General features: G+C 41.1%; 1 protein-coding gene across 2 annotated transcripts; it reads left to right on the top strand.

The window, feature by feature from the left end:
• Nucleotides 1–127: 127 nt before the first annotated feature.
• Os9 (OS9 endoplasmic reticulum lectin) lies at nucleotides 128–27747 on the top strand. Of its 2 annotated transcripts, XM_046466765.2 has the most exons (15): nucleotides 128–320; nucleotides 751–921; nucleotides 1720–1783; nucleotides 2198–2274; nucleotides 2494–2592; nucleotides 20648–20858; nucleotides 20951–21052; nucleotides 21262–21362; nucleotides 21547–21601; nucleotides 22261–22349; nucleotides 22555–22824; nucleotides 23084–23273; nucleotides 24172–24336; nucleotides 24505–24617; nucleotides 24939–27747. In XM_046466765.2, the coding sequence occupies exons 1-15, from the start codon at nucleotides 159–161 to the stop codon at nucleotides 25062–25064; spliced, it is 1995 nt and encodes a 664-aa protein (XP_046322721.1). In that variant the 5' UTR covers nucleotides 128–158; the 3' UTR covers nucleotides 25065–27747. The 2 variants fall into 2 exon arrangements, with proteins under 2 accessions (XP_046322721.1, XP_046322722.1); XM_046466766.2 differs by lacking the exon at nucleotides 24172–24336.

Genomic DNA, 27747 nt, shown 5'->3' with positions numbered 1-27747 from the left:
CTCCCCGAAGGGTTTGAGGCCACGTTTACAAATGGGAATAGGATACGTAAGAGGGACAGAAAATACAGCCAATGAGAGCTTGCGGCGCTAATGGGCGCGGTGAGGCTGCTGCCAGGTTTAGGGCGGAAGGAGTGTCGGGATAAGAAAGGGAACGAAAGATGGCGGCGGAAACGCTGCTGTCCAGTCTGTTGGGGCTGCTGTTTCTGGGTTTCATATTACCTGCAAGCCTGACAGGCGGTGTTGGGAGCCTGAACCTGGAAGAACTGAGTGAAATGCGATATGGAATACAGATCCTGCCGTTGCCTGTCTTGGGAGGGCAGGTGAGGAGGCGTAGAAGGGACGAGGGTCCTGGGGAGAAGAGAAAGAGGAGGAAAGGTAGAGGAGAAAGGGCAGCTGCGGAATCTGGGGTAGGAGACTAAGGGAGTCCGGAAGCGTAGGTAGGGCTTTTACGGTGACACCTGGGGATCTCAGGCAGACGCATTCCCCCAGAGACCCAGCATGGGAGGGGTGGGGCTTCCTACTGTCGGCCTCAGGTTCCAGTTCCTCAAGAAAACACTGAGACTCCGCCCCAGTGGATAAGTGGGAGTATCCTTCCACCCGCCCCCAACACACACATACCCCAGTACAGCTGGAGGATTTGTCTTCGACTGGGCTCTTCCCCAGGGTCTGAAGAGGGATCTCGTTGTTCTCTCTGATACCAGCCTCTCTTTGCTTCCATGTCTCCGACCCTCCCTTCTTTCCCTGACCCAGGCTTCGGACGTGGTGATTGTTTCTTCTAAGTACAAACAGCGCTACGAGTGTCGCCTGCCAGCTGGAGCTATTCACTTCCAGCGTGAAAGGGAGGAGGAGGCACCTGCCTACCAAGGGCCTGGGATCCCTGAGTTGTTGAGCCCAATGAGAGATGCTCCCTGCCTGCTGAAGGTGAAAGAATTGGGATGAATGGAACGAGGGCTTGGGAACTAACAGTCCATCTGAGAACAGTGGAGCAGGATCTAGAGGACCTGTAGGAGTTGAGGCTTTTGTTGGACTAGACATAATAATCCAGACAAGAAAGAAGCAAAGACTCTATAACACTTTGCTAAATATAGAAGAGAGGATAAAATATCTCAAACTAGGTTAAATCAAGATTGAGGTGCCTAAAGAAGGTCAGTGTGGGTAGAACGGGCAGGCCCTTCATTAGAGAAGCCCACATAAGTTACCACCTATCCTATCACCCTGTGCCCCAGTATCCTACTTTATTTTCATCATATCATTCTTCGTGATCCAAAGTCATTTTATTAGATGAATCAGTTTGTTTATTGTTGGTCTGAAAACTAGCACTAATGAGGTCAGGGAATTTATCTTGTCAAAGCTGTATCCCTAGTGGCTAAAATAGTGTAAGAAATGTGGTAGAAGTTCAAGTAATACTTGATTTTAGGGCCTTCTCTGTTTCCCTGGTCTGAATGCTTCTAGGATACCATGACTTCTTTTCTTTACGAGGAGGGGGAAGTATTTAAAAAAAGTTAAAACAGGAGAAATGGAAAGATTACAGGTGGAAAACAGCCAGATTTTAGAGGTATATCTCCAATCGTGGAAAGAAAACAGCTGTCCCTGCTCACTGAGAGTCTTGAAAAATTAGTGTGGAAGTAGAGGGAGAGAAGTAGATAAGCCAGAAGATTCTGGTTCTAAGAAAAGGGATCTGCACTCTGTCCCCCTGATTTTTCATTTTTTAATTGTCAGACCAAGGACTGGTGGACCTATGAATTCTGTTATGGACGCCACATCCAGCAGTATCACATGGAAGGTGAATCACTCCTACATTTTCCCTAAGTTCTCAGCACCCTAATATAGAAGGTGACCTACCTCCCCAGTCTCCTTCTCTTCTAGTCTTTTTTTTTTCCATTCATTTTTATCAAGATTTACTAAGGATAAGATCCTTAAACATATGCGGATATTGAACAATTTCTGTGCTCTGAAAAACTTGTACAATCGAGGCCTATGTTCACCTGGATGCTCAACACTGTTTCCTATCCTGTTGAGCACTCACCATGTTATTTTGAGCCTGGTTATGGTTTTTCTGTCCTCTTAAGAGAGAATGACATGGGGCTGGGGATGTGGCTCAGTGGCTGAGCACTTGCATGTGGTCCTGGGTTTGATCCCTAGTATTTAAAGAGAGAGAGAGAGAGAATGACATACTTCATTGTGGTTTTTCTTGCAGATTCAGAGATCAAAGGTGACATCCTCTATCTCGGCTACTACCAATCGGCCTTCGACTGGGATGATGAGACAGCCAAGGTGGGAGAAGTGTGGGGTTGGGAGAGAGATGGGTCTGACTGCAGACTGACATTTGGGACAAGGCGAGGATTAGCTGATGTGTTTCTTGGGGCTTGGTAGCCATCAAGACAAAGTCCCCTAGGGCTTGGATTCTCAAAGTCCCTGTGGGGGCAGAGTGCCTTTTTCCACCTTGCTGTCTTTCTTATGTCCCCCCCCACCACCACCTGATGTCTTCTCCAGGCCTCCAAGCAGCATCGGCTGAAACGCTACCACAGCCAGACCTATGGTAACGGATCCAAGTGTGACCTCAATGGAAGGCCCCGGGAGGCTGAGGTTCGGGTGAGTCTTGAGGAAGGGAAGTTGATACTACCTCATTGACAATCCACATTCTAAGGGAGGGAGGTAGTAGTGTTGCATGTTTAGTTGAGAAGGTCTGTCCTAGAGCCTGAACCCAAAGTTTAAGACTCATTTCCCTGCTAGCTAGATGTCATTGTCTGACTATTCAGAGGTATTTCAAGTCAACATTTTCCAGATCCTCCCCTCCTGTTAGTGTACCCTCAGCCACATTCCTCCTTTTTGTCACATAAGCTGTAAACCTGGGTGTCAGTTCTTGACTCTTCCTCTTTCATTGTCCTGCCTTTTCTTTTTTTTTTGGTACCAGGGATTGAACCCAGGGGCACTTTACCACTGAGCTACATCCGTAGTCCTTTTTGTTTTTAATTTTTGAGACAGGATGTTGCTGAGTTGCTGAGGCTAGTTGAACTGAAGGCTACTTGAACTTGCAATCTTCCTTCCTAGCCTATGAATCTCTGGGATTACAGACATGTGCCAATTCACTTGGCTTCATTGTTCTGCATTCTTCATTTAACATCTCTTTACGAAGGTCTTATAGTTGGGTGTTGAGGCATTGGTCTCAGATGTGAAGATTTAGTGACCTTCAGTAATGCACCATCTAGAGAGGAAGACAGATGGCTAACAAAAGAATCAGAGTCTTTTGATTTTCACAGGCAATTGTGTGCTGGTGTCTGTAATTACTAAGAACCAAGATGAAAGAAAGGAATATAGTTCTCTGAGTGAATGACAAAGCCCATTCATGATTTTAACTAGGTATTTCTAAAATTCTCCTTTCTTATGATTGGTGTCTTCATTTCTCATCTGCAGCACTATCAGTAACCTCTTAACAAGCAGTTCTAATCTGGTAGTCCTTAACTGAGTGGAGACAGGCAGGTAGGCAGTTAAGCAGCTATATGGTAGAAAAAGTTCAGGTGATTCTAATACAGTCAAAAACATACACACCTGTAGAGAACCACATGGCACCAATCAGTTATTTTTCTGTAATAAAGATTTGCACAGGCAATTGGGTGCTGGAAGGTGTTGAATACGCATATCCCCGAATTGGCGAGAAGTTCTGATTTGCAGCTTTTGCCAATCAATATCTGTGGTATAAATATTCCCTCCTATCAATGTGATATAATCCATCTTGCAACATTTGCAAAAATTTACCACTTGGCTCTTGTGAGCTAATTGAGCTAACTCTAACATATCACTAGAGGCACTTGTTTCTTCTCAGTGCTAGAAACCTTCAGTGATTCTTTGTACAAAGAATACTATCCAAAGCTTTAGCACTGACTAGGGTAGTAGCAGTGGAAGTGGTGGGAAACAGATTCTAGATATATTTTGAAGGTAGAGCCAATAAAATTTGTTAATGGGTTGACTGTGGGGCAGAGGTAAGTATGATTCCCAGGTTTTTAACTTGGGCAACTGAAATGATAGAATTATTCTTATTGAAGTGTGAAGGAGCAGGGCGAAGGGAAGAAATTAGGTTAGTTTTGGACATATGAAGGTTGAGATGCCTGTTAGACATCCCAGTAGTGATTTTCATTTGGTAGTTAGCTCTGTGACTCAGGAATTCAGGGACAAGATATAGGCTGGAGATAAAAATACTCATTGTATTTCTGCCACACTGGCCTTATTTCTGTCCTTTGAACCAAGGTGTCTCATTGTTCCCTCTGCCTAGAACATTCATCCAACAAGTATTCCAAAGGCTGGCTCTATCCCCTCATTCAAGATATAATTAAATGACACCTATATAGGGAGATCTGATACACACACATTTCCACTCCCATCCTGGTGAGCAGCTACAGTGTTTTACAATGATAGTGTTTCAAGGCATGTATCATTATCTGAAATTGTTTAATATCTGTTTCTGCATAACCCTATTAAAATAAGATCCAAGAAGGAAGGGACAGTCTGCCTTATTTTCTGCTGTATCCTCAGTGCCTGCAGTGGTGCTTGGCACCAAGTAGTATCCACTTTTCCACTGAATGAATGGAATGAGTTATAAGCCAGTTCAAATGTCACCTTTCTTGAATAACCCAGAAAGCTGAGTTCCTTTGGTCCTTCACATACAGACATTCACATCTGTATACCCTCCAGCATCTACATGACTATCATAGCATTTAACGTCATTGTGTTCTAATGAGTTCTTTCAGTGTTTGTACTTTTGGTAGGCTGGTAACTGAGGTCAAAGACCATATCTTCCTCTTATCTATTGAACACATACCCAGTGCACTGAGAGCCTTCATCCTGCCTTTAGGAGATAGATCAACATCATGGTCCTGTCTGTCCTTGAGGTAAGTCCTTTTTGGGTCCTATATCACTGTATTATCCTCTTTTGGTGAAGCCCCCTTCTGCCTATGCTTTCTATGATGGCTTCCTCAAAGTTCTGTTCCCCTTTCCTTACCATATACTGTTTCTTAGAAGTATTTCATTGATACCCACGGCTTCCATCACAACTAAGCGGGATAAACATTGTGACTGGTGAAATGCACAGCAAGGGAGCACACAGTAGAGGAACTGAGTATAGGATAAAGGGAAGTCCTTGTGGGAAAGTGACTTTTGAACTGATGATTGAAGGATGAGAAGCCAGCCCAGCAGATGTGGTGGGGCAGGAGAGGGTAAGAAGAGTGCCAGGTGAAAGGTACAATAAGTACAAAAGGCCTGGGGAACAGGAGCCAGTGGCATGTCCTAAAAGTCCACAGGAGGGATAATCATGGGAAGAAGATGTGGAAAATGAGGCTGGGCAGTCATTAGGGGACAGATCACAGATCATGAGGGCTCTGTAACTGGAATTTGGATAACCACAAGATAATGGAGAGCCATGAAGTATTGTAAACCTAACAATGACATTCAGTTTTGGTTTTGAAGGCTCACTCTAGATGGAGTATTAGCAAATGTTTGAGAGGTTAGTTATAGACACTGTAGAAATCCAGGTGAGAAATAAAGGTGGCTTGGGGATGAAGAAGTGATTTATTGAGAAAGATATTTCCGGGAGGGGGTGGGATCAATAGCATAAGAAGGAGGAGTCAAGAATGATTCCTGGATAGATGGTATTTCCTCTTACTGAGATTAGTGGGAAAAGGAATGTTTGTAAAAGAACAAGATGACTTTGATTTTGAATATGATACTTATAGAGGCCATCAGTCATCCAAGTAGAGATTTCTGAGGATACTATGGATCTACAGGATCTAGAACTCAGGAGAAAGGCCAGAGATGGGGGGTCATCATCATCTCAGTTGTGATGGAGGACATGGGCATCCATGAAATCTTCATATAAACAGTATATGGTGAGGAAAGGGGGACAGAACTTGAGGAAGCCATCATAGAAAACATTGACAGAAAAGAGCTTCACTAAGAAGAGGTCACAGAGGACTACAGTGACATGGAACCCAAAAAGAGTCTCAAGACAGATCCATGGTGTTGACTGCTCTGAACTTTCAAGGAAGAGGAGGATTGAAAACTGCTTAAGAGCTGGGCATGGTGGTGTTCACCTATAATCCCCGTGACTCAGACGGCTGACCGAGGCAGAAGAATCACAAGTTCAAGTCAGTCTCAACAACTTAGGCCCTAAAAGATTTAGTGAGATCCTGTCTCAAAATGAAAAATAAAAAGGGCTAGGTATGGGGGCTGGGGATGTGGCTCAAGTGGTAACGCGCTCGCCTGGCATGCGCGGGGCGCTGGGTTCAGATCCTCAGCACCACATAAAAATAAAATAGTCCACTGAAAACTAAAAAATAAATATTAAAAAAAAAAGGCTAGGTATGTGGCTCAGTAATTGAGTTCCCTGGGTTCAATCCCTGGTACCCTATCCCCACCCCACCCCCACCCACCAAAAAAAGAAAACTGCTTATGATTGTATTTCTGGAGATAAAAGGATGACCAAGAGATCTGGTCCTGCCCTCAGGAGATAGATGTTAAGTAAACAATACAACAAGCAGAATAAATAATATCACAGAGGGGCATATTAATATGGAGGTGATGACAAGGATTATTTTAAAAGCAAAATATTTACATGGAAATAAAAAATTCAGTTAGTGGGGAAAAGGAACCCGATGAAAAGTATGAATCCTCTATATCGCATCGCCCCTGACCAGCCCATTGGTTGGACTCAATGGCAAAAGTCTCAGTGATCTTTGCCAGAACAATTTCAATGGAGTGAAGGTAAATGTTGAGGAAAGTGAAGTGGGAATCTTTGAAGAAGTTTGGATGTGAAGGATGGGGGAAAGGTAAGCACTAATTGCAGTAGACAGGAGAGATTGATGTACAGAAGAAAGAATGAGAAGAGAATATGGACAGAACCAAGAAACAGAACACAGGAAGAACAATTGGCCTCAGGAGGAGGGCTCTGGGGTTGTACCTAAAATGAAAGGATGGTGTTTTTGCTGGTGACTCTGGAGGTTTGATGGCAGAACGCTGAGGGCATTTCTGTCTGGTTGCTTTTCATTTTTAGTTCTTATGTCCTCATGGACTCCCAAGTTAATGTTCTGTGTGATTGGGTAAATCCTCCAACTCCATCAGGCATGGTGAAGTTTCATGGTCCCCATGCCTCCTTAGTAGAAGTAGTGCATAGTATTTGTTGAAAGAGCAGTCTTCATAAGGGCTTGGATACAAATTGTTAGCAATATGGAATTAAATAAATTTAGATCCCTATTCATTTCTTTCATGATTCTAGTAATATCACAGTTTTTTTTCTTTTTTTGGTGGTGGTGGGTAACCTAGCATTGAACTAACCTAGGATAGCACTTGACTACTGAGCCACATCCCCATCCCTAGTTTGTACTTTAATATTTAGAGACAGGGTCTCACTAAGTTGCTTAGCACCTCGATGTTGCTGAGGCTGGTTTTGAACTCGAGATCCTCCAGTCTCAGCCTCCACTGGGATTACAGGCATGTGCCACCACGGCTGACCCCTGCCTGTTTTTTTGTTTTTGTTTTTTAAATTTTATTTTGAGACTGGGTCTTGCCAAGTCACCCAGGCTCACATGTGCATGTGCCACTGCACCGGCTTGATAATAACTTTTAATTGGAGAGAGGTGATATCTCATTGTGATTTGCATTTCCCAATTAATTAGTGATGCTGAGCATCTTTTCATATACTTGTTGGCTATGTGTGTCTTTCTTTGAGAAGTCAATTTAGGTCTATTGCCTATTTTTAGTCATATTATTTGATTTTCTTAATGTGGAATTATCTGAGTTCCGTATATATTCTGGTTATTAACCCTTTGTCAAATGTAGTTTTAGAATATTTTCTCCCATTCTGTAGAGTCTCTTTTTTCTTGTTTCCTTTGTTGTACAGAAGCTTTTTTTTTTTTTTTAAGTTTTTGTTGTTGTAATTGGACACAATACCTTTAAATTTATGTATTTTTATGTGGTGCTGAGGATCAAACCCAGCACCTTGCACGTGCCAGGTGAGCGCTCTACTGCTGAGTCCCAGCCCCAGCCCTGTCCTTTGTTATGCAGAAGCTTTTTAGTTTGATATCATAAAATGTTTTTTAACAGATACTATATTCAATATCCTAATACTGTAATTGGCTTTTATGGGTGTTTTCATAAGTAATTTGGATCTGTAATTTTCTCTTCTTATATTATCCTTATTTGTTTTGATATCAGGTTATATTGAGTTCATAAACTGCCTTGAGGAATTTCCCTCCTTTTCAGTTCTCTGGAATAGTTTGCTAAGGTAGAGATTAATATATTCTTTCAAGATCTGATAGAACTCTGTAAGGCTATTCTATCCCCACAGTATATAACAGAACTGTTATATTGGAGGTATAATTTTTTACTACTTATGTATTTAATGATTGAGGCTTTTTAGGTTTGCTACACATGAAGGTTTTTATAATTTCAAAAACCATTATTTGCCTAAATTTTCAAATGTATTAGCATAAAATTATAGTATTTTTATTTTTTAATAATCTGTTCTTATAGCTGTTTCCCCTTTCTTATTCCTAATGTTGATTTTGCCTTTTCTCCTTTTGTCAGTTTTGTTGCCAGAGACTTATCTATTTAATTAGTCCAAGAACCGTTCTTGATTTTGTTTATCTTTTCTGTTGTTTCTTTATTATTTTATTAATATCTTCACTATTTTATATTAATTATTCCTTTCCTTTTTTATCTGTGTATTCTGTTCTCATTCTAGATTTTTGTATTTTTCAACAATTAAAAATTTCATAATTTTAAAATAGCTCAAATGTAAAAGTGCTTTAAAAGTATACAGAGAAAAATCTCAACACCCCTTGGCTCTCATCAGCCTGTTCTCATTTTCATTAAAAGGGTAACCATTGTAGTTTTCTGTGTGTATGTGTGTGTTTCTGGGGACTGAACCCAGTGCCTCATGCGTGCTAAATTGATGCTCTCCCACTGATCTACTTCCCCAACCCCCACTGCTAGTTTCTTTTTCTATTCTCAGATTGTTAAAGATATACTTATAAGCATTTCTTTGAGCTCTGTCTAGATTAATATATAAAAACCTCCCTTGTTCTTATATTCAGTTGCTGCTCTTCTGTTATACATCTGTACCATCAGTTCCCTATTGATGGACATTTAGCTTATTTTACATTTTTTTAAAAAATATCTTTCAGTTGTAGATGGACACAATACCTTTATTTTATTTCTTTATTTTTATGTGGTGCTGAGGATGTAACCCAGTGCCTCATATGTGCTAGGCAAGTGCTCTACCACTGAGCCACAAACCCAGCCCTGTTTTTTTTTTTTTTTAATTATTTTTAGCTATTAGGTAGACACAATAACTTAATTTTATTTATTAATATGTGGTGCTGAAGATCAAACCCAGTGCCTCATATGTGCTAGGTGAGCACTCTACTGCTGAGCTACTATCCCAGTCCTCCTGTTTTAAATCTTTTAAAAAAAAAAAAATATATATATATATATATATATATATGTTGTATATGGACACAATACCATTATTTTATTTATCTTTTATGTGGGATTGAACCCAGTGCCTCACACATACTAGGCAAATGCTCAATCAGTTGCTGCTGAACCATATCCCTGAACCATAACACTGGCCCCCTGTTTTAAATCTTTATTAACACAAAAGTGCTGCAATGAATAATCTTGTATCTACTGAATATATGTAGATCAAATTCCTGGAAGTAGAATTGTGTAATTTTGGTATGTACTGCCAAATTACCCTGCTTAGGTAAAGTACGCTCCTTCTAGCAATGTATGAGAATGCCAATTTCTTTATAGCCATGCCAACCTGGTGTATTTTTAAAGTTTTGGATTTGGGCCAATCATCAGGGATATGATAATTATTTCTTAGTGTGTTTTTAATTTGCATTTCTCTTATGAAAAGATGTAATCTTATTTAAGAGCTGTTTGTCTCTCTTTTATTCCTTTCTTTCAATAATCCATGTTCTTTGCTTGTTTTCTTATTGGCTTATTGAGCTTTTTCTTCTCAATTTATAAGGACTTTTTATGCATTATAAAGATCAATCTTTTGACTGTATTATGATTTACAACTATTCTTGTAACTCTGTGTGTGTGTGTGTGTGTGTACAAGTGTGCATGCGTGTCTTGCAAATGCTAAGCATGCATTCTACCACTGAGCTATATACTCCCAGCCCCTATTTCTGTAACTTCTTGAGTGGGATGCTTACCTCTCTGGTTTTAGTCTTTCTTAATTATACATTTATAGCTATTCTTTTCACTCTAAGTACTATTTTGGTTGCATCTCTCAAATTTTGACATGTGGTACTTCCATTTTCATCTTGACCTTGCTCAGAATTTATTTAAAATTATGCTTATTATATTTCTAAACAAGTATGTTTTGCTTTTGTTATTTTTATAAGATTGTTGTTGATTTTATAATGTGCCATTTTGTCAACGATTCTTTGATGATTGTTGAAACTTTCTTTGTGATGAATTTTTAAAAATGGTATGTTTGTGCTTGAAAGCATATGTTTTTTCTTTTTTTTGTTTTGTTTTGTTTTGTTTTTTGTTCCTAGGGATCGAACCCAGGGGCTTGTGCATGCAAGGCAAGCACTCTACCAACTGAGCTATATCCCCAGCCCCAGCATATACTTTTTCTAATAACTCAGTTCAGGCTTCTCTAATCAGTGCTTGGGTGCAGTACACCTGTGGTCCCAAGAGATTGAAGCAAGAGAATCTCTTGAGCCTAGAAGTTTGAGACTAGCTAGGAAATATGGCAAACCCCTGTCTCAAAACCAATGATACTGATCATATTGTTCAAATTTTCTATAATCTTATGTTGAATTGATCAAACATTATTGAAAGGGGTATGATGAAATTCCTACTATAATGGTGGATTTGGTGGTTTTATTAATTTTTCCTCCATATGTTTTGAGCCTATTTTAATTTAGAAATGATTTATAGGTTTTCTAATGTTGAACTAATTTTTCATTCTTGAGATGGACCCAACTAGTCATATGTATTATCCTTGATTATTCTTTTCATATCTTCCAGGATTCAATTTGCTAAATTTTTTTAAAATTTTGGTACTGGGGATTGAACCAGGGGTGCTTAACCACTGAAACACATCCCCAACCCTTTTCATTTTTTATTTTGAGACAGGATCTCACTAAGTTGCTTAGGGCCTTGCTAAACTGCTGAGGTTGGCTTTGAACTTGCGATCCTCTTGCCTCAACCTCCCAAGTCTCTGGGATTACTGCACCTGTTTCAATTTGCTAATTTTTAAGAGGATTTTTATGCCCAGTGTGGTGGTGCACACCTGTAATCCCAATAGCTCAGGAAGCTGAGGCAGAAGGATTGAGAATTCAAAGTAACTCAGTGAGACCCTGTCACTAAATAAAATAAAATAAAAGGGCTCCAGGTGTGGTTCAGTTGTTGAGTGCCCCTGGGTTCAATCTCTAGTACCTAAATAAATAAATAAAAGGACTTTTATATATAAGTAAATCAGAGATATTGACCTGTAATTTTCCTTCTTAGTACTCTTCTTCTAATGTTTGGTTAGAATGATCATGGTAACCTTAAAAAATAAATTCAAAAATCTTTTCATTTTTTTCTATGTTCTGAGGATTATGTAAGATAGGAACTTTTTATTCTTGAAATATATGAATTCACCTGTAAAGTCATCTTGGACTACGCTTTCTTTGTGAACCAAGGGGAACTTTACCACTAAGCTACATCCCCAGCATTTTTTATTTTTTATTTTGAAAAAGAGTCTCTTACTAAGTTACTGAGGGTCTCGCTGAGTTGTTGAGGTGGCCTCCAACTTGCAGTCCTCCTGCCCTTCAGTCCCCACTCTAATCTTCAATCTTTCCTTCCTTTTACTTTTTTTATTTTTACTGTTATTTAACTTATTGAAATGCCTATCTCATTCATTTTTACCTTTTCTTTTTCTCTAATAGCTCTCTTATAAATTTTTCTGCAAGTACTACTTATATCTCTGACAAGTTTTTATGGCTATTTCAAATTCCTTATCTAATTATTAAATAGATATTATTTTCCCATGATATAAAACCCAGAAAGTATAAAAAGACATACAGTGAAAAGTATCCTTCCAAGACTTATTTCTCACTTGCTCATTTCTCAACTTGCCCTTGCCCCATGGGAACCCCTGTTCTTAGTTTTTCATGTCTTCTTCCAGCTTCTTTTTGTTTTTGTTTAGTTAGTTAGTTTTTTTGTTTTGTTATTTCCAGCAGTTATTAATAAAGATTCTGATTTCCTTTCTCTCTCTTCATACACAAAATATAGTAAGTACACCTCTTCCTTGTTTCTATTTGCCTTGACAATAATTCTTAGGGATCTTTCAATAGCAGTACATCTAGTGCTTTCTTATTTGTTTTTTACAGCTGTATAATATTCCATTACATGTATGTTCCATTGTCCTGTCACCATTACTGTACTAATTTAAATAGCTTTTCCTCCAATATTTTGTTATCACAAAGATTATTTATAAAATAAATGTTTACCTGGGCACAGTGGCACACGCCTGTAATCCCAATGGCTGAAAAGGCTGAGGCAGGAGATTAGAAGTTCAAAGCCAGCCTCAGCAACTTAGTGAGTCCTTAAGCAACTCAGCAAGTTCTGTCTCTAAATAAAATATTAAAAGGGGCTGGGGATATGGCTTAGTGGCTAAGTGCCAAAAAAAAAAAAAAAAAGTGTTTAAGGATAAAGAAATGCTAATTGCTTTGATTTGATCATTACACATTGTCTACATGTATCAAATTTTCACACTATATCACATAAATATGAACAATTGTTACGTCATTAAAATAAAAATTGGGATTGGGGGGCTGGGGTTGTGGCTCAGTGGTAGAGTACTCACCTAGCACACATGAAGCACTGGGTTTGATCCTCAGCACCACAAAATAAATAAATAAATAAATAAATAAATAAATAAATAAAGGTATTGTGTCCATCTACAACTGAAAAAAAAAAAAAATGTGGGCCTGGGGTTGTATCTCAGTGGTAGAGTTCATGAGATTTAATCCCCATCACTGAAAAAAATTTTTATTAATTTTTTTAAAAATTTATATATGACAGCAGAATGCATTACAATTCATATTACACATATAGAGCACAATTTTTCATATCTCTGGTTATATATAAAGTATATTCACACCATTCATGTTTTCATACATGTACTTTGGATAATGATGACTATCACATTCCACTATCATTTCTAATCCCATGCCCCCTCATTTCCCCTCTCACCCCTCTGCCCTATCTGGGGTTCTTCTATTTCTCCCATAGAGAAAACATTCAGCATTTGGTTTTTGGGGATTGACTAACTTTGCTTAGCATTATATTCTCCAACTCCATCCATATACCTGCAAGTGGCATGATTTTATTCTTTTATTGCTGAGTAATATTCCATTGTATATAAATTCCGCATTTTTTTTATCCACTCATCTACTGAAGGGCATCTAGGTTGGTTCCACAAGTTAACTATTGTGAATTGTGCCGCTATAAACATTGTTGTGGCTGAGTCCCTGTAGTATGCTGTTTTTAAGTCCTTTGGGTATTGAACGAGGAGAGAGATAGTTGGGTCAAATGGTGGTTCCATTCCTAGTTTTCCAAGGAATCTCCATACTGCTTTCCATATTGGCTGTGCCAATTTGCAGTCCCACCAGCAGTGTATGAGCATACCTTTTTCCCCACATCCTCGCCAACACTTATTGTTGTTTGTATTCATAATTGCTGCCATTCTGACTGGAGTGAGATGAAAAATTAGAGTAGTTTTGATTTGCATTTCTATAATTGCTAGCAATGATGAACATTTTTTCATATATTTGTTGATTGATTGAATATCATCTTCTGAGAAGTGTCTGTTCAGGTCCTTGGCTCATTTATTGATTGGGTTATTTGGTTTTTTGGTGTTTAGCTTTTTGAATTCTTTATATACCCTAGAGATTAGTGATCTCTCTGATGTGTGAGGGGTAAAAATTTGCTCCCAAGATGTATGCTCTCTATTCACCTCACAGATTGTTTCTTTTGCTGAGAAGAAACTTTTTAGTTTGAATCCATCTCATTTATTGATTCTTGATTTTAATTCTTGCGCTATAGGAGTCTTATTAAGGAAGTTGGGGCGTAATCCCATATGATGGAGATTAGGGCCTACTTTTTCTTTTATTTATTAAAAAATTAATCTCTTGCGAGTTCAAAGTTGCTTAGGGCCTTGCTATTATAGGGGCTGGGGCTCAGCGGTAGAGTGCTTGCCTTGCACATGTGAGGCACTGGGTTCAATCCTCAGCACCACATAAAAATAAACAAAACAACAACAAAAATAAACAAAATAAAGGTATTGCATCCATTTACAACTAAAAAGATTATTATAGATGCTGGGCACAGTGGTACATGACTGTAATCCCAGCAGCTTGGGAAGCTGAGGCAGGAAGATAATGTATTCAAAGCCAGCCTCAGCAACTTAGTGAAGCCCTAAGTAACTCAGCAATACCTTGTCTCTAGATAAAATACAAGTGCCTCTGAGTTCAATCCCTGGTACAAAAAAAATTATTATATTACACATCTGTGCATGTGTAAATATATCCTAAGTATAATTTCTGGGTGTAGGTTATGTATATTTAAGGCTTAGTTTTTAAAATCTTACTGGGCTGGGCATGTAGCTCCGTGGGATAGCACTTGCCTAGCATGTGCATGGCCCTGTGTTCTATCCCTAGTATAAAAGAAGAAGAAGAAGAAATAAAGAAAGGAACAATTATAAAAATCAAACTAGGGATGATTCTATATACCTATAATGTCAGCTACTTGGGTGACTGAGGCAGAAGGGCAGGAGGATCACTTGAGCCCAGGAATTTGAGGCTAAGCAGGGCAATATAGTAAAACCCCTCCCCCCCAAAAATAAATATAAAACCACATAAAGTCAGAGATAATTGTGCTGTGACAGGCTGCGTATTACCTAGCTTCAACAAATATGGCCAAGCCATTTCATTTACCCCCTTGCCTACCTCCCCCCCACTACCACCTCTACTCCCAGAAAATATAGAAGTGGATCACAGACATCATATTATTTCATTTATGAATATAATAATATAATATTTCTTTTTCATTTTGGGGGGTACCAGGGATTGAACCCAAGGGCTCTTAACCACTGAGCCACATCCCCAGTCCTTTTTATCTTTTTTGGGGGGGAGGGGGATGTACCAGGAATTGAACTCAGGGGCACTTGGCCACTGAGCCACATCCTCAAATCCCCAACCCTATTTTGTATTTTATTTAGAGACAGGGTCTCACTGAGTTGCTTAGCACCTCCTGTTGCTGAGGCTGGCTTTGAACTCCAGATCCTCTTGTCCCAGCCTCCTGAGCCTGTTGAGCGCCACAGCCGGGTCGGGATGGCGCATGGCATTTTGCCAGAAGGAGTGGTTAAGAGGTGACGCCAGCGAGCCATTGAGATGATGATGGTTAAGTTAAGCTATGTATTCAGTTGTATATAGACCTTTGCTGTCTGGCAATAGGGCGCCCACTACTTTGGAGTGCGCCGGAGCCTGGTGGAGGGTGAGAGTGTTCCCCGGTGAGCCTGTGTGGAGTGTGCTGGTGGAGTTTGGGAATAAAGAGTTGCTGTTTGAACCTACAAGTGCTTCGTGGCCGTTCGGTTATTTGTGCCCAGCCAGACTGCGGCATGAGCCACTGGGATTACAGGTGTCTATCACCATGCCAGGCCCCTTTTTATCTTTTAAGACAGGGTCTCACGAAGTTGCTCAGGGCCTTGCTAAGTTGCTGAAACTGGCTTTGAACTTGGGCATCTTCCTGCCTCAGCCTCCCAGGCTGCTGGAATTACAGGCATGTGCTATCAAGCCCAGCTCATTTATAAATATCTCTATAACCCTAAAAGTTAAGAACTCTTAAAAACTTAAGTATATGCCATATCATACTAAAAATTAATAAAATACAAAGAAAAGATTTTTTTAAAATAATAATTTCTTATGACCATCCAATATGTGATATTTTCTAAGTTTAATTATCATATTTCTATAGGTAGGTAGGTAAGTAGGCTTCTTTGACTTACAACCCAAATAAGGTTAATTTAATATATTGGAAGATTGTGGCTCTTAAGTCTTTAATATCTTGATAGCCCCTCCATCTTTTCTTATTTCCTCACAGTTTGGTGAAGAAACTTTTTACTGTACCGTATTTCACTGCATAATTGTAACATCCTGTTTTTTCAGTCCAAAAAATGTTTTATAACCCTTACTTGCATAATCTGGCATGATATGATTCTATTTGACATCTGCTTAAAAGGTAAACAGTGCAGCACTGTACTCACCAATGGCATATGGATGTACATTTGTCTTCTCCTACACTATGAGCCATGAACCTAGGATCTTAGCAGATGCACAATCTAAGTGTATTTCCAAAAGCTGACTTGGGTGGTTTAGAGCCTTGGAATACTACCTCTATTGTCACCCAACCTAATGAAGAGCTGTAGGCTCAAGCGGAGATAGGTGCAAAGGGAGCAGGTGGGCAGACGAAGCTGCCACGCCTAAGTTGCATGATATGGTAAGACTCAAACCTTCCCACAACGGCTAACTACATTTCTGTCTACCAGCAATACATTAATGTATGAAGCATTTCTTTCTGATTGTGGGTAAATAAAAAACTATTCTGCGGACTTCAAGCAGAAAGTGATTATGTTCACTAAACATCATGAAAACAGCTGAAGAAAGAGTTTTCAGGAGGAGAAAAGGTGTTTTTTGTTTTGTTTTTCACAAAAAGCTTCACATAATGGTTAAAATCCCACCCCCCCCTTTTTTTTTTTTTTTTTGGTAAAATAAAGTCTGTGACTATTACATGGTGAAATACAACAGTTTTCCATAGTCTGGTTTTGCTAGTTGCATCCTCAGAATTTCTTTTTTTTTAAATATTTATTTTTTAGTTGGACACAATATCTTTATTTTTACGTGGTGCTGAGGATTGAACCCAGGGCCTCTCACATGCTAGGTGAGCACTCTACCACTGAGCCACAACCCCAGCCCCAAGAATTTCTTTTAATGTATTTTTTAGTCTTCCTGTTATTTCCTGTAAATTGGTAGATCTGGTAGGTCCTGATCAGATTTTAGATATCTTTCTTTTTCTTTCTCTTTTCGTTTCATAGCTTTGATGAACAATAATTTTCAATTCTAAATATTGATGTATTATTTTTACTTCTGTTATTTCCTCTGTGGTGCTGGGGATCACACCCAGGACCTGGTGCATGCTAGGCACAAAAGCACTCTGCTCCTGAGCTACATCCCCATCACTGTTGTCTTTGAACTGTGAGTTTTTTGTAAGTTACTTCTTTGAATAATTGGGTTCATTCTAATTATCTTTTATTGATTTCTTGCTAAATTAAATTGTGGTCAGATAAGTTGTACCATTTAACTTGAGGCCTTTTAAGTTTGTTGAGTTTGTAGAACAGTCCAATATACATTAATTTCTGTGACTGTTTTTTGTGCCTGAAAAGAATGTGTACTCTAATGTTGGCTACTATGTAGACTATGCATTTTAACAGATCATAATTGTTAATTACATTGCTCAAATCTCTTGTATCCTTATTGGTCTCCTGATATAATTATGGATTTGTGTATTATTCCTTATTAGTTGTTCAATTTATTCCTTCTTATACTGTCAATTGTTATTCTTTGTATCTTTGGGCTATTTATTCAACAAATATTTATGAAGTGCTTCTCTGTGATAAGCATTGTTCTCGTTGCTATAGGAATATTTCAGTAAACAAAACAGACAAAATTTCCTGCTGTAAATTGAGAGAGACAGACAAGAACAAGATAAAGAATTACAATTTTAAAATTAAACTTCTTCCAAAATTGAACCTTTTAATATTACAAAGTGACCTAATTTAGTAATTTTTGAAAATCTCTTATGTGATATTAATATATATTAACAGCTTTCAATGAGTTACTGTTTGGTCTAATCAGATAATTTTCCTGTTTTTTAATTTGGGTATTTGTCTCATTGTTATTGAGGCATAAGCATTTTTATATCTTCTGGGTACAAGTTCTTTATCAGATACATGATTTTTAGATATTTTCTCCTATTCTGTGTGTTATAAATTCACACTTAAAATTTTTTTTTTAGTTGTAGATGGACACAATATCTTTATTTTATTTATTTATTTTTATGCGCTGCTGAGGATCAAACCCAGTGCCTCATACATGCTAGGCAAGCATTCTACCAATAAGCTGCAATCCCAGCCCTAAATTCACATTCTTGATGGTGCCCTCTGTACCACAAAATCTTTAGATTTTGATGAAGTCCAATTTATCTACTTATTTATTTTGTTTCTTTTGCTTTTGACATCGTAGCTATTCAACTTTAGTGTCATCTGAAGTTATGAAGACTTAACACTTATCTTTTCGTGTAAGAGTTTTAAATTTTACATCTTTCATTCATTTGAGTTAATTTTTGCATGTAGTATTATGCAGAAGTTCACCTTCCTTTTTTTTTACATGCAGGTATGCAGATGTTCCTGCATCATTTGTTGGAAAGATTAATCCTATTGAATTATCTTGGCAACCTTGAATTTTCCTATTCTGTTTCACTTAAAGTCATGTCCATTGGACAGATTTGGAGCTCCCTGTTCTTGTGATCTTCTCTCCCTGGGCAAAATTTGAGACCTTGCTGTGGAGCTGGTGTCAGGGTCAGTAGTTTGCAGGAGTGACCGTCCTGCTTTTTTAGAAAGGAACTGAGCAGGGATGAGAGCCTCTGATCTCTCAGTTTGCATCTTCTTATGTGAAACCTTCACCCTATGAGTGAGCTCAAGTGAATGTAATCAGGGTCCTCAGATTCTTATCCTCTTGTACTCGAGATGAAGCCTCTGCCCTGTGAGTGGAGCTGAGTGGAGGAAGAGAACTGTTGATCTCATGGCCAAATTTGCCAGGGATTTAGTCTCCAAGACTTGAATCTGGGGAGGATTTGAGCAATATGGACAGCCTATGCCTCGTTGTAAAATACCACATCTGTGACTAATGTGGAAGCCTCATTTTTCTGACCATACTATACTCACCTGTAGTGGAGTTTCTGTCAGACTGAGCTGCTGAGCTGTGGGGTGGGGAAGGAGTAGGTCATGGCTCAAGTGCCACAAACTCCTATTGTTAAAGATTCAGTATATTTTCTTAAATATTTCATCATTTGTTATATGTTCTTAGGAAAATCTCCAAGGACTTGGGATGTTTTGTTTTTTTACATTTTTAGCAGTTATCAAATTAAAGCAAGACTGCCCAGCCCCTAATGCTACAGAAGTAGTACCTTATAAGACCTCTCTTTCTTTTACCTTTTTTGGTACTAGGGATTGAAGCTAGGGGTGATATAACACTAACTACATTCCTAGCCTTTTATTGATTGATTGATTGATTGATTTTCATTTTGAAATAGTGTCTCATTAAACTGCCCAGGCTGGCCTCAAACTTTCCTTTCCCCTGCCTCAGTCCCCCAGCCACTGAGATTATAGGCATGTACCACCATATCCACCCTAGCATGGCCATTGTAATTTTTAAAATAAATATTAAAAGAAAGAGCAGGGCAGGCAGTATCACATAGCTATAATCCCATTGATTCAGAAGGCTGAGGCAGGTGGATTGCAAGTCTGGGTCAGCCTCAGCAACTTAGCAAGGCCCTGTCTCAAGAAAAAAAGTGTGTGTGGGGGTGCAGTCTGGGATGTATCTTAGTGTTAAAGCACCGCTGGGTTCAATCCCTAGTATGGCTAGATGGATGGATAGACAAACAGGTAGATAGTGCTGAGGATGTGGCTCAGTGATAGATAGCTCCTGGGTTCAATCCCCAGCTCCCCCTCATCATGTAAACACAAATTACAATAATGTGTGCTTAATTTATTAAAGGCCAACATTAATCAGTATCTTCACTCTTTTTTTTGGCGGCGGGGGGGACTACTAGGGATTTAACCCAGAAGCACTTTATCAATAAGCTACATCTCCAGCCCCTTTTTATTTTTTTATTTTGAGACAGGGTCTCCCTAAGTTGCTTAGGACCTTGATAAATTGCTGAGGCTGGCCTTGAACTTGCAATTCTCCTGCCTTAGCCTCCTGAATTGCTGGGTTTGTTGGCATGTGCCATTGAGCCAAATTCTTCACTGTCTTTCTGAATGATAATTAGGACCTTAGAACTGTTTGAAGTTGTTTTTTACCATAAACAACTTGTACTTATTTCTAAATAAATGTGTGTGTGTGTGTGAGAGAGTGTGTGTGTGTGTATACATATATATATGTGTATGTGTGTGTGTGTGTATATATATATATATATTCATAAAAAATATAAGTAAAAAAACAAAAATTGGCTGGTTACCTACAATTAAGCTGCCTGAGTTTGGTTCCTATTTTACCATTTACGAGCCAGTCAAGCTGAACAAGTTTCTTCCTCACATCAAATCTGTTTCTTAAGCCACAAAGTTGATACTAATACCGGCCTTGTTGGGTTTTTATGACAATCAAATGAGCTAATCTATGTAATGTGTCATATACACAGTGTATGCACAGTGCCTGACACATAATAAGCATATAATAAAAGATAGCTACTCCAAGGACTAAAGCCATTTATTGGCAGTAATTACAATATATTTTCCATTCTGTCCTGGCAGTTCCTTTGTGATGAGGGTGCAAGTATCTCTGGGGACTACATTGATCGTGTGGATGAGCCCTTGTCCTGCTCTTATGTGCTAACTATTCGGACTCCTCGGCTCTGCCCCCACCCTCTCCTCCGTCCTCCACCCAGTGCTGCTCCTCAGGCCATTCTCTGTCACCCCTCCCTGCAGCCTGAGGAGTACATGGCCTACCTTCAGAGGCAAGCTGGTGAGTGATTGGAAGAGGAAGGAGAGATGTAGGGAGGTTCAGGTGTAAGATAAGAATGTGTCCCTATCCTGTTGCATGTTGTTTCTTGGTAGAGTCAAAGCAGTATGACGACAAAATCACAGAGGAGCTCCAAGACCTGGACCCCCAAATGTGGAGTGAGACCAAGTCTGAGGCAGTGCCTCCAAAGAAAGCAGGTAAGACCTGATTTTACTTGTTCCATGAAACTGACCTCTACTGCTTCCTTTCCTCTAATCTTACTGGTCTGTACTGACTGATTAGGCTGGGCTGAAGGATTGTCATGGGTTCTCACCTTTTGGCAATTGAGGAGGCAGCATACCCCATCCTATTTTCTCCTTTCCTTTTTCTCCTCCTTCTAGATTCCCTTCTGTTCTCTGTTTCCCAGGTGCAAGCCCAACCAAGGATGACAGTAAGGAATCTGATTTTTGGAAGATGCTTCATCAACCAGAGGACCCGGTTCCAGGAGGAGAAGAGGTACAAGCAGAGGTGAGAACCATCTTCCCATGTACTTCTTTTATGAGCTTGGATCTGGGCTTTGGGATGGGGAGGTCACTATGAGGTGACCTACATATGTTCAGGGATGTAAGGATAGCCTCAGAACCATTTCCTGAAGAGCATGCTAGGCATAAACAAGCTTTTGTGATTGAATCAGCTCTTTTCTCCTAATTAGGAGCAAGACCTGAACCTTGAGGCTGCAGTGGATCCAGCTCCAGGCCCTCCTGATGGTGAATCAACCCTCTCTTTCTCTTTTACAGCTTATGCTTGAGTGTAATGTAGGATTAACAGGACTGGGGGTGGGGAGAGCAGAGGTATAGCTAACCCCTGGGAGGGAGGTTAGACAGGCCAGCAGGAAAAAAAATTTTTTTGTGTGTGTGTTGGTTGCTAAACAGATGTTCTATCACTGAGCTACATCCAGCCCCAGGGAATTCACTTGTACCTGAGTTAGTACTCATTATGGACAGCAACACTGTTTGAGGGAGATAGCAAAGCTCAGAGGCTCCACCACTCGTTGACTTTGACCTGGATCTTTAATTCATAATAGAATGCCTAGAACTGAACAGATAATGAATGGTTAATATTTGTGGAAAGGGGAGAGAGAAGGTCCAGAGAAGAAGAGCCTTTAGCCCCAGAATTTCTTCTGTAGTCCCAAAAGCCAGAGTTTGCAAAGAAAGGGACTCAGAAGTTTGTGGAAGACCTGGAGACTTAGCACCTTGTAGTATCCATCTCCCTGTTAGAGCCCATCTTAAGCCAGTACTCCTTGTAGGATGTGTTTGCCCCATCTCAGCTCTCAGACAGATACCATGCCCCTCTCTTTGGTCTCTCATTGACTCTCCTAAGGAATCAGAATTTAAAACACAAGTCCATACCTATTCTCTCATCTCAGATTTTCAGAACAACGTACAGGTCAAAGTTATTCGGAGTCCTGCAGACTTGATTCGATTGATAGAAGAGCTGAAAGGTGGAACAAAAAAGGTATGGTACCTGCTTGGGGGAGGGGTGGTCATACCTTTTGGTTGGGAGCATTTAAAGACACCCCTTTCCTGTAATCTGAACTGAATTGACAGAGCTGACTCCTGTATTTGACTCTGAGTCCCCCCCATACACCCCACCACTGCCTGTCTATCCCCTATGATTTGCTACTAGAACACCAAAACTGTTTTTCTTTCTTTCTACCCAGGGAAAGCCAAATGCTGGCCAAGAGCAGCCTGGAGATGATGCTATGGAAGCCCCTCAACAGGAACCTGTAGTGAAGGGAAAGGGTGACACAGAACGTCAGGGTGAGGCAGAAGAAGAGGACAATGATGAAGATGAGGATGAGGATGAACGTCAATTACTGGGAGAATTTGAGAAGGAACTGGAAGGGATATTGCTCCCATCAGACCGAGAGCGGTTCCGTTCAGAGGTGAAGGCTGGCATGGAACGGGAGCTGGAGAATATCATCCAGGAGGCAAGTCCAGCTCTTATTCCTGAGGCTCCCACAGTTGCCAGCTCCTATGGGGCAGGATGGTACAGCACCGAGCACAGCTCAGGTCATGGCACAGGGCACTTCAACATGATGGTTGTTTACTTAATTAAAAGGGGGTGATAGGGAAGAGACAATAGAGAAAGGGATAAGACCCAGTTATTAGAATCCTGCAGAGAAAAGCAAACCCACTGTCCTCAACTCCCCAGGCCCTTGACTCTCTGCCCTGTCTTGGGCATTTCAGACAGAAAAGGAGCTGGACCCAGATGGGCTGAAGAAGGAGTCGGAGCGTGATCGGGCAATGCTGGCTCTGACATCCACACTTAACAAACTCATCAAAAAGCTGGAGGAAAAACAGAGTCCAGAGCTGGTGAAAAAGTACAAGAAAAAGAGAGTTGTCCCCAAAAAGCCTCCACCCTCACCCCACCCTACAGGTGAGAGCTGTCAGATAAGAAGGAGCAGCTGGGTTTGCTGTCTCTATCCCTCAGCTGGTGCTGTTCCTGGAGGGCACCGTGTTCTTTCCCTTCTGAGAGTGCACATTCTCTTCCTGATTTCTAGAACACTTCTTACCACTGTCTTCCCTTTGCATGACCTCCTAGTCATGCTTTTGGAAAGCAGCCTTTAAGTATGTCTGTCTTGATTTCTGGTTTGCTTTCTGTGCATCCAGAGCCTACCACTCTGGCTGGCTCATAGATATAATCTGATTGGCCATGAGCATAAATGCTGAAAACCACAATCTGTGAAGTCTGTCAACTTTAGGACTTTGCACTGGGAGAGTCCCCAGCTGTCAGGGTATGAATAGGCAAGCCCAGTGGCACATAAGCCACCAGGCTGTACAAAACTTTTTAAAGTTTTTCTTTCTTGTATCCCCTTGTGTTCATGCCACAGGGGAATTCCATAGATGTGGAGATCAGACATTCCAGATGGAACATTCTAGTTTCAGACCTTCCTCATTCTTTCTGTAAACATTGAAAGGTCTGTAAAGTTCCAGAATGTGGAGACCCAAACTACATTTTTCCAGCCTGCTCCTTAAAACAAAACTTCTTTGTTGGTGCAGGCAGCCTGATATTTGCTTTCAGAAAACAGACATTTTCCTGTAGATGATGAGCAGAATTACTGGCTGGGATGGGAAGAAACAATGCTATAGTGATGGCCAGGGTGGGGATGTGGGGGACGGCTTTTTTTTTTTTTTTTTGAGCCCTGGCTCACTTACATGTTGACATATATAGCCACCAAAACCAATTCACGGCTTAGGAAGAGGTGACCACCCTAGCCCCTAACCCTGGAGTCACGGCTCTGCTTTGTGTCTCCCTGTGTGTCTCCCCCTCTAAGAGGAGGATCCTGAGCACAGAGTCCGGGTCCGGGTCACCAAGCTCCGTCACGGAGGCCCCAATCAGGATCTGACTGTCCTCGAGATGAAACGGGAAAACCCACAACTGAAACAAATCGAGGGGCTGGTGAAAGAACTGCTGGAGAGGGAGGGACTCACAGCTGAAGGTGGGCCCTGGAGGGCGGGCTGATTAAGAGCTGTTGGAAGGGCTTGCCGCTGAAGTGGAGGGGCTGGGTCAAGGTGGACTGGAAACTTCAGCTGGGAACCTGGGGGCAGGGGACCTGCCCTTAGGCTCCCAGCCTTCCCTCCTCATTACCCATACTGCTGCTCTACAGGGAAAATTGAGATCAAAATTGTCCGCCCTGGGGCTGAAGGGACTGAGGAGGATGCACGTTGGCTAACTGATGAGGACACGAAAAACCTCAAGGAGATTTTCTTCAATATTTTGGTGAGGCATCCTACCCCAAAGTCCCCAACTCCAGCCTTCCCTCTTCTAGCACATTGTGCTGCTGGGAGTATGGTTTAGAGTCACAATGGCATGTCCCAGCCTTGCCCCATGCTGAACTGTGGTCTGTAAGACTGTAAAGCAAAGCTAATGTTCTGGCTGAGTATGGGCTGCCTGCCATTCAGGAAGAGCCCCTTAGGAATCTGTGTTCCTAGTCCCTGCCTTCACCACTCCCAGTCTCAGTACCTCTCTGGATCCTGAAACACCCAGCACTTCCCTTAGCCCCCAGACAGCATCTCCTGCTCACCCCTATCCTCCCACCAGGTGCAGGGAGCTGAAGAAGCCCACAAAGAGCGCCAGCGGCAAAAAGAACTGGAGAGCAACTATCGCCGAGTGTGGGGCTCTCAAGATGGAGAAGGCACAGGGGACCTGGATGAGTTTGACTTCTGAAACTACCACAACAAGACCCTCCAAAGAGTACAGAGTCTTCCTGAATGGCCCTGCCTCCTCCTCATCTCCCACCCCTGGGGCCCTGAAGGCAAAATGGTGAAGAGGAGCTGAGCTGTAGGCATCTGAGCCCCCAGCTCTAGGGTGTGGAGGGCATGGGGTGAGTTCTGCTGGAGCTACCCAGCTGCCTCACACCTCATCGGGCTTGGGATTTTGCTCTCCCAGGCTCCCCCATATGCTCTTTCTTTCTTCCTCAGCTTTCCTTGCTATTATCCCCCAACTTGTTGGTTTTTTCTTCCTCCTACCTAGAGATTCAGTGAGATCTTTTGAACTAGCAGGGCGTTTAGCAGGCTCCAAGAAAGTGGCTGCCCACCCCTGCCCTGTTGCTGTGTGGAGTTGTTTTACCCCCCATCTCTTGGATTGACTTGGGATTTCCTTCTCCCTTTCCCTGTTCCCACTGTCCTCTACAATCTGCAATTCTGAGTCGAGGATCCTTCACCTCTGTTGCTGAGGAAATGGGAGACCATTGCACATACCTCAGACACAGTCCCAGCAAAGAGGGTGGGGTGCAGACCCACCCGCTATGTTCTTCAACAATCAGGTTTCTAAATAAAGAACTGGACCATCAGTCCATCAGCCTTTTTGGGGGATGGGAGGGGGTAGGTGGAGGGTGCTCTCATAGGGAGGCTTGCTGTTCTTTTCAGACCAGAGGGCACACATCCCAGGTGGTATCATCAGTGAGCGTGGTATACATACACACAGACCACGACAAAGCCACCTGGCAGGGAGCTAAAGACCTATAATACTGTTCTCTCTCCATATCTTCATCTGTTGTTTCTTCCCTTTTTATTTTTTTAAACTTCTGCCTTGCTGGGCCTTTAATCCAGAGCCTTGCACATGCTACCACTAAGCTGTACTTCCAGCTCACTTCCCTCCCTTCCTTAGCACCAACTCCTTCCTTATCTTCTCCCCCTTGACATCATGTACCATATGCACACTGTGGAGTTGTACCCCTGACCCCAGACCTGGACATCTTCCTTTTGCTGAGCTCTTTCCCTGCAGCATATTCCAGGTTCCATTTGCCAGCCACACCCCATACTCCTCATGGCTGTTCCCCAGAGGGGAAAAATAGTGAAATGACTTGTTCAAGGCCCACTTTTAGGAAATAGAAGAGTGAAGACTTGAACTTAATGCTCTGCCTATAAGCCATTTCCAAGGCAGATTTTTTTAAATATCATTTTTTATTTTTGTTTATTTTTTATGTGGTGATGGGGATTGAACTCGGGGCCTCATGCTTGGTAGGCAGGTGCTTTACCGCTGAGCTATCTCCCCAGCCCCCAAGGCAGTTGTTTGTTGTTGAAACCAAAAAACATCAACCTTTTTTTTCCAGAGAGGGCTGACACTCATGCATGCCTGCTTCTTAATATGCCAAGGGTAGGTGGGCCTGCCAAGTGTAGGTATGGATCCCCCCACATTCCTTCTTCCTTCTCCAAGGGCAGAGACTCTCCTGTTGCTCCACAGCTCAGAGGTGTACAGCCTTCCTGCTGAAGTCTCCACTGGCTTACAAGATAAGGAAAGGGACAGAAGACACAGAATGTCTTCAAAAGTGAGAGGGTAGGGATTCAGTTGTTGAAGGAAGTTTCATATGGACTAGTGGTTATTGTGTGCATTATGCTTAAATTGTTTTGTTTTTAAATGTAAGTGGGTAGATTTATAAATCCTGCTTCCTGAGATTCATGTGTGTATCTTGAGAGGGGTGCTTCAGCTGGGCAAGAATTTAGAAACTGTCCTTTGGAGCCAGGCCTAATGGCTTACACCTTTAATTCCAGTTACTTAGGATGCTGAGGCAGAAGGATCATGAGTTCAAGGCCAGCCTCTGCAATGTAGCTAGAACTGTCTCAACAAAAAAGAAATGCCTTGGGAATGGCTTATAGACAGAGCACTAAGTTCAAATCATTACTCTTCTATCTCCGTAAGTGGGCCTTGAACACGTCATTTCACCATTTTTTTTATACCGAGGATTGAACCCAGAGGTGTTTTACCACTGAGCCACACTTCCAGCCCTTTTAATTTTATATTTAAAATTTTTTTTACTTGTAGATGGACACAATACCTTTATTTTGTTTATTTTTATGTGGTGTTGAGGATCGAACCCAGTGCCTCACATATGCTAGGCAAGCACTCTACCATTGAGCTACAAGCCTCCTTTTTATTTTTTGTTTTGAGACAGGGTCTCACTAAGTTGTTTAGGGTCTTGCTAAACTGCTGAGGGAGTTTGGCTTTGAACTTGCCATTCTCCTGTCTTGGCTTCCTGAGCCGCTGGGATTAGACGTGTGCATCATTTCATTTTTCAAATTGTGTTTCCTCATTGGTACGCTGTGGCTAGAAGTATCACTGGCCCTACTGTTCATGCCCTTCACACAGGATCTGTCCATAGTAACTTATAAACCAGCTTCCAAGTTCACAAGATATAGAGTATTTGTAGAGGAGAGTCTTAAAAGGAATTCCAAAAGTTGATCAGATGCTACAGTAGAATCTTTAAGAATGGGAAAGGTGAGATGCTGGGACAGGAGGTTATCTTTGGTTTGACGGGGATGGAGTCCTAGCAAGATCAGAAAACTGAATTCTGGAAACATCACTGTATTTAATCATTTTGTACTTTCAATAATAAATTCCTTTTTACTTC

The sequence above is a fragment of the Marmota monax genome, unplaced genomic scaffold (assembly GCF_021218885.2).
Source record: "Marmota monax isolate L192 unplaced genomic scaffold, Marmota_monax_Labrador192_F-V1.1 WCK01_AAM20220418_F8-fsc00151, whole genome shotgun sequence".
Taxonomy (NCBI): domain Eukaryota; kingdom Metazoa; phylum Chordata; class Mammalia; order Rodentia; family Sciuridae; genus Marmota; species Marmota monax.
This window is presented reverse-complemented; position numbering and strand designations above follow the sequence as displayed.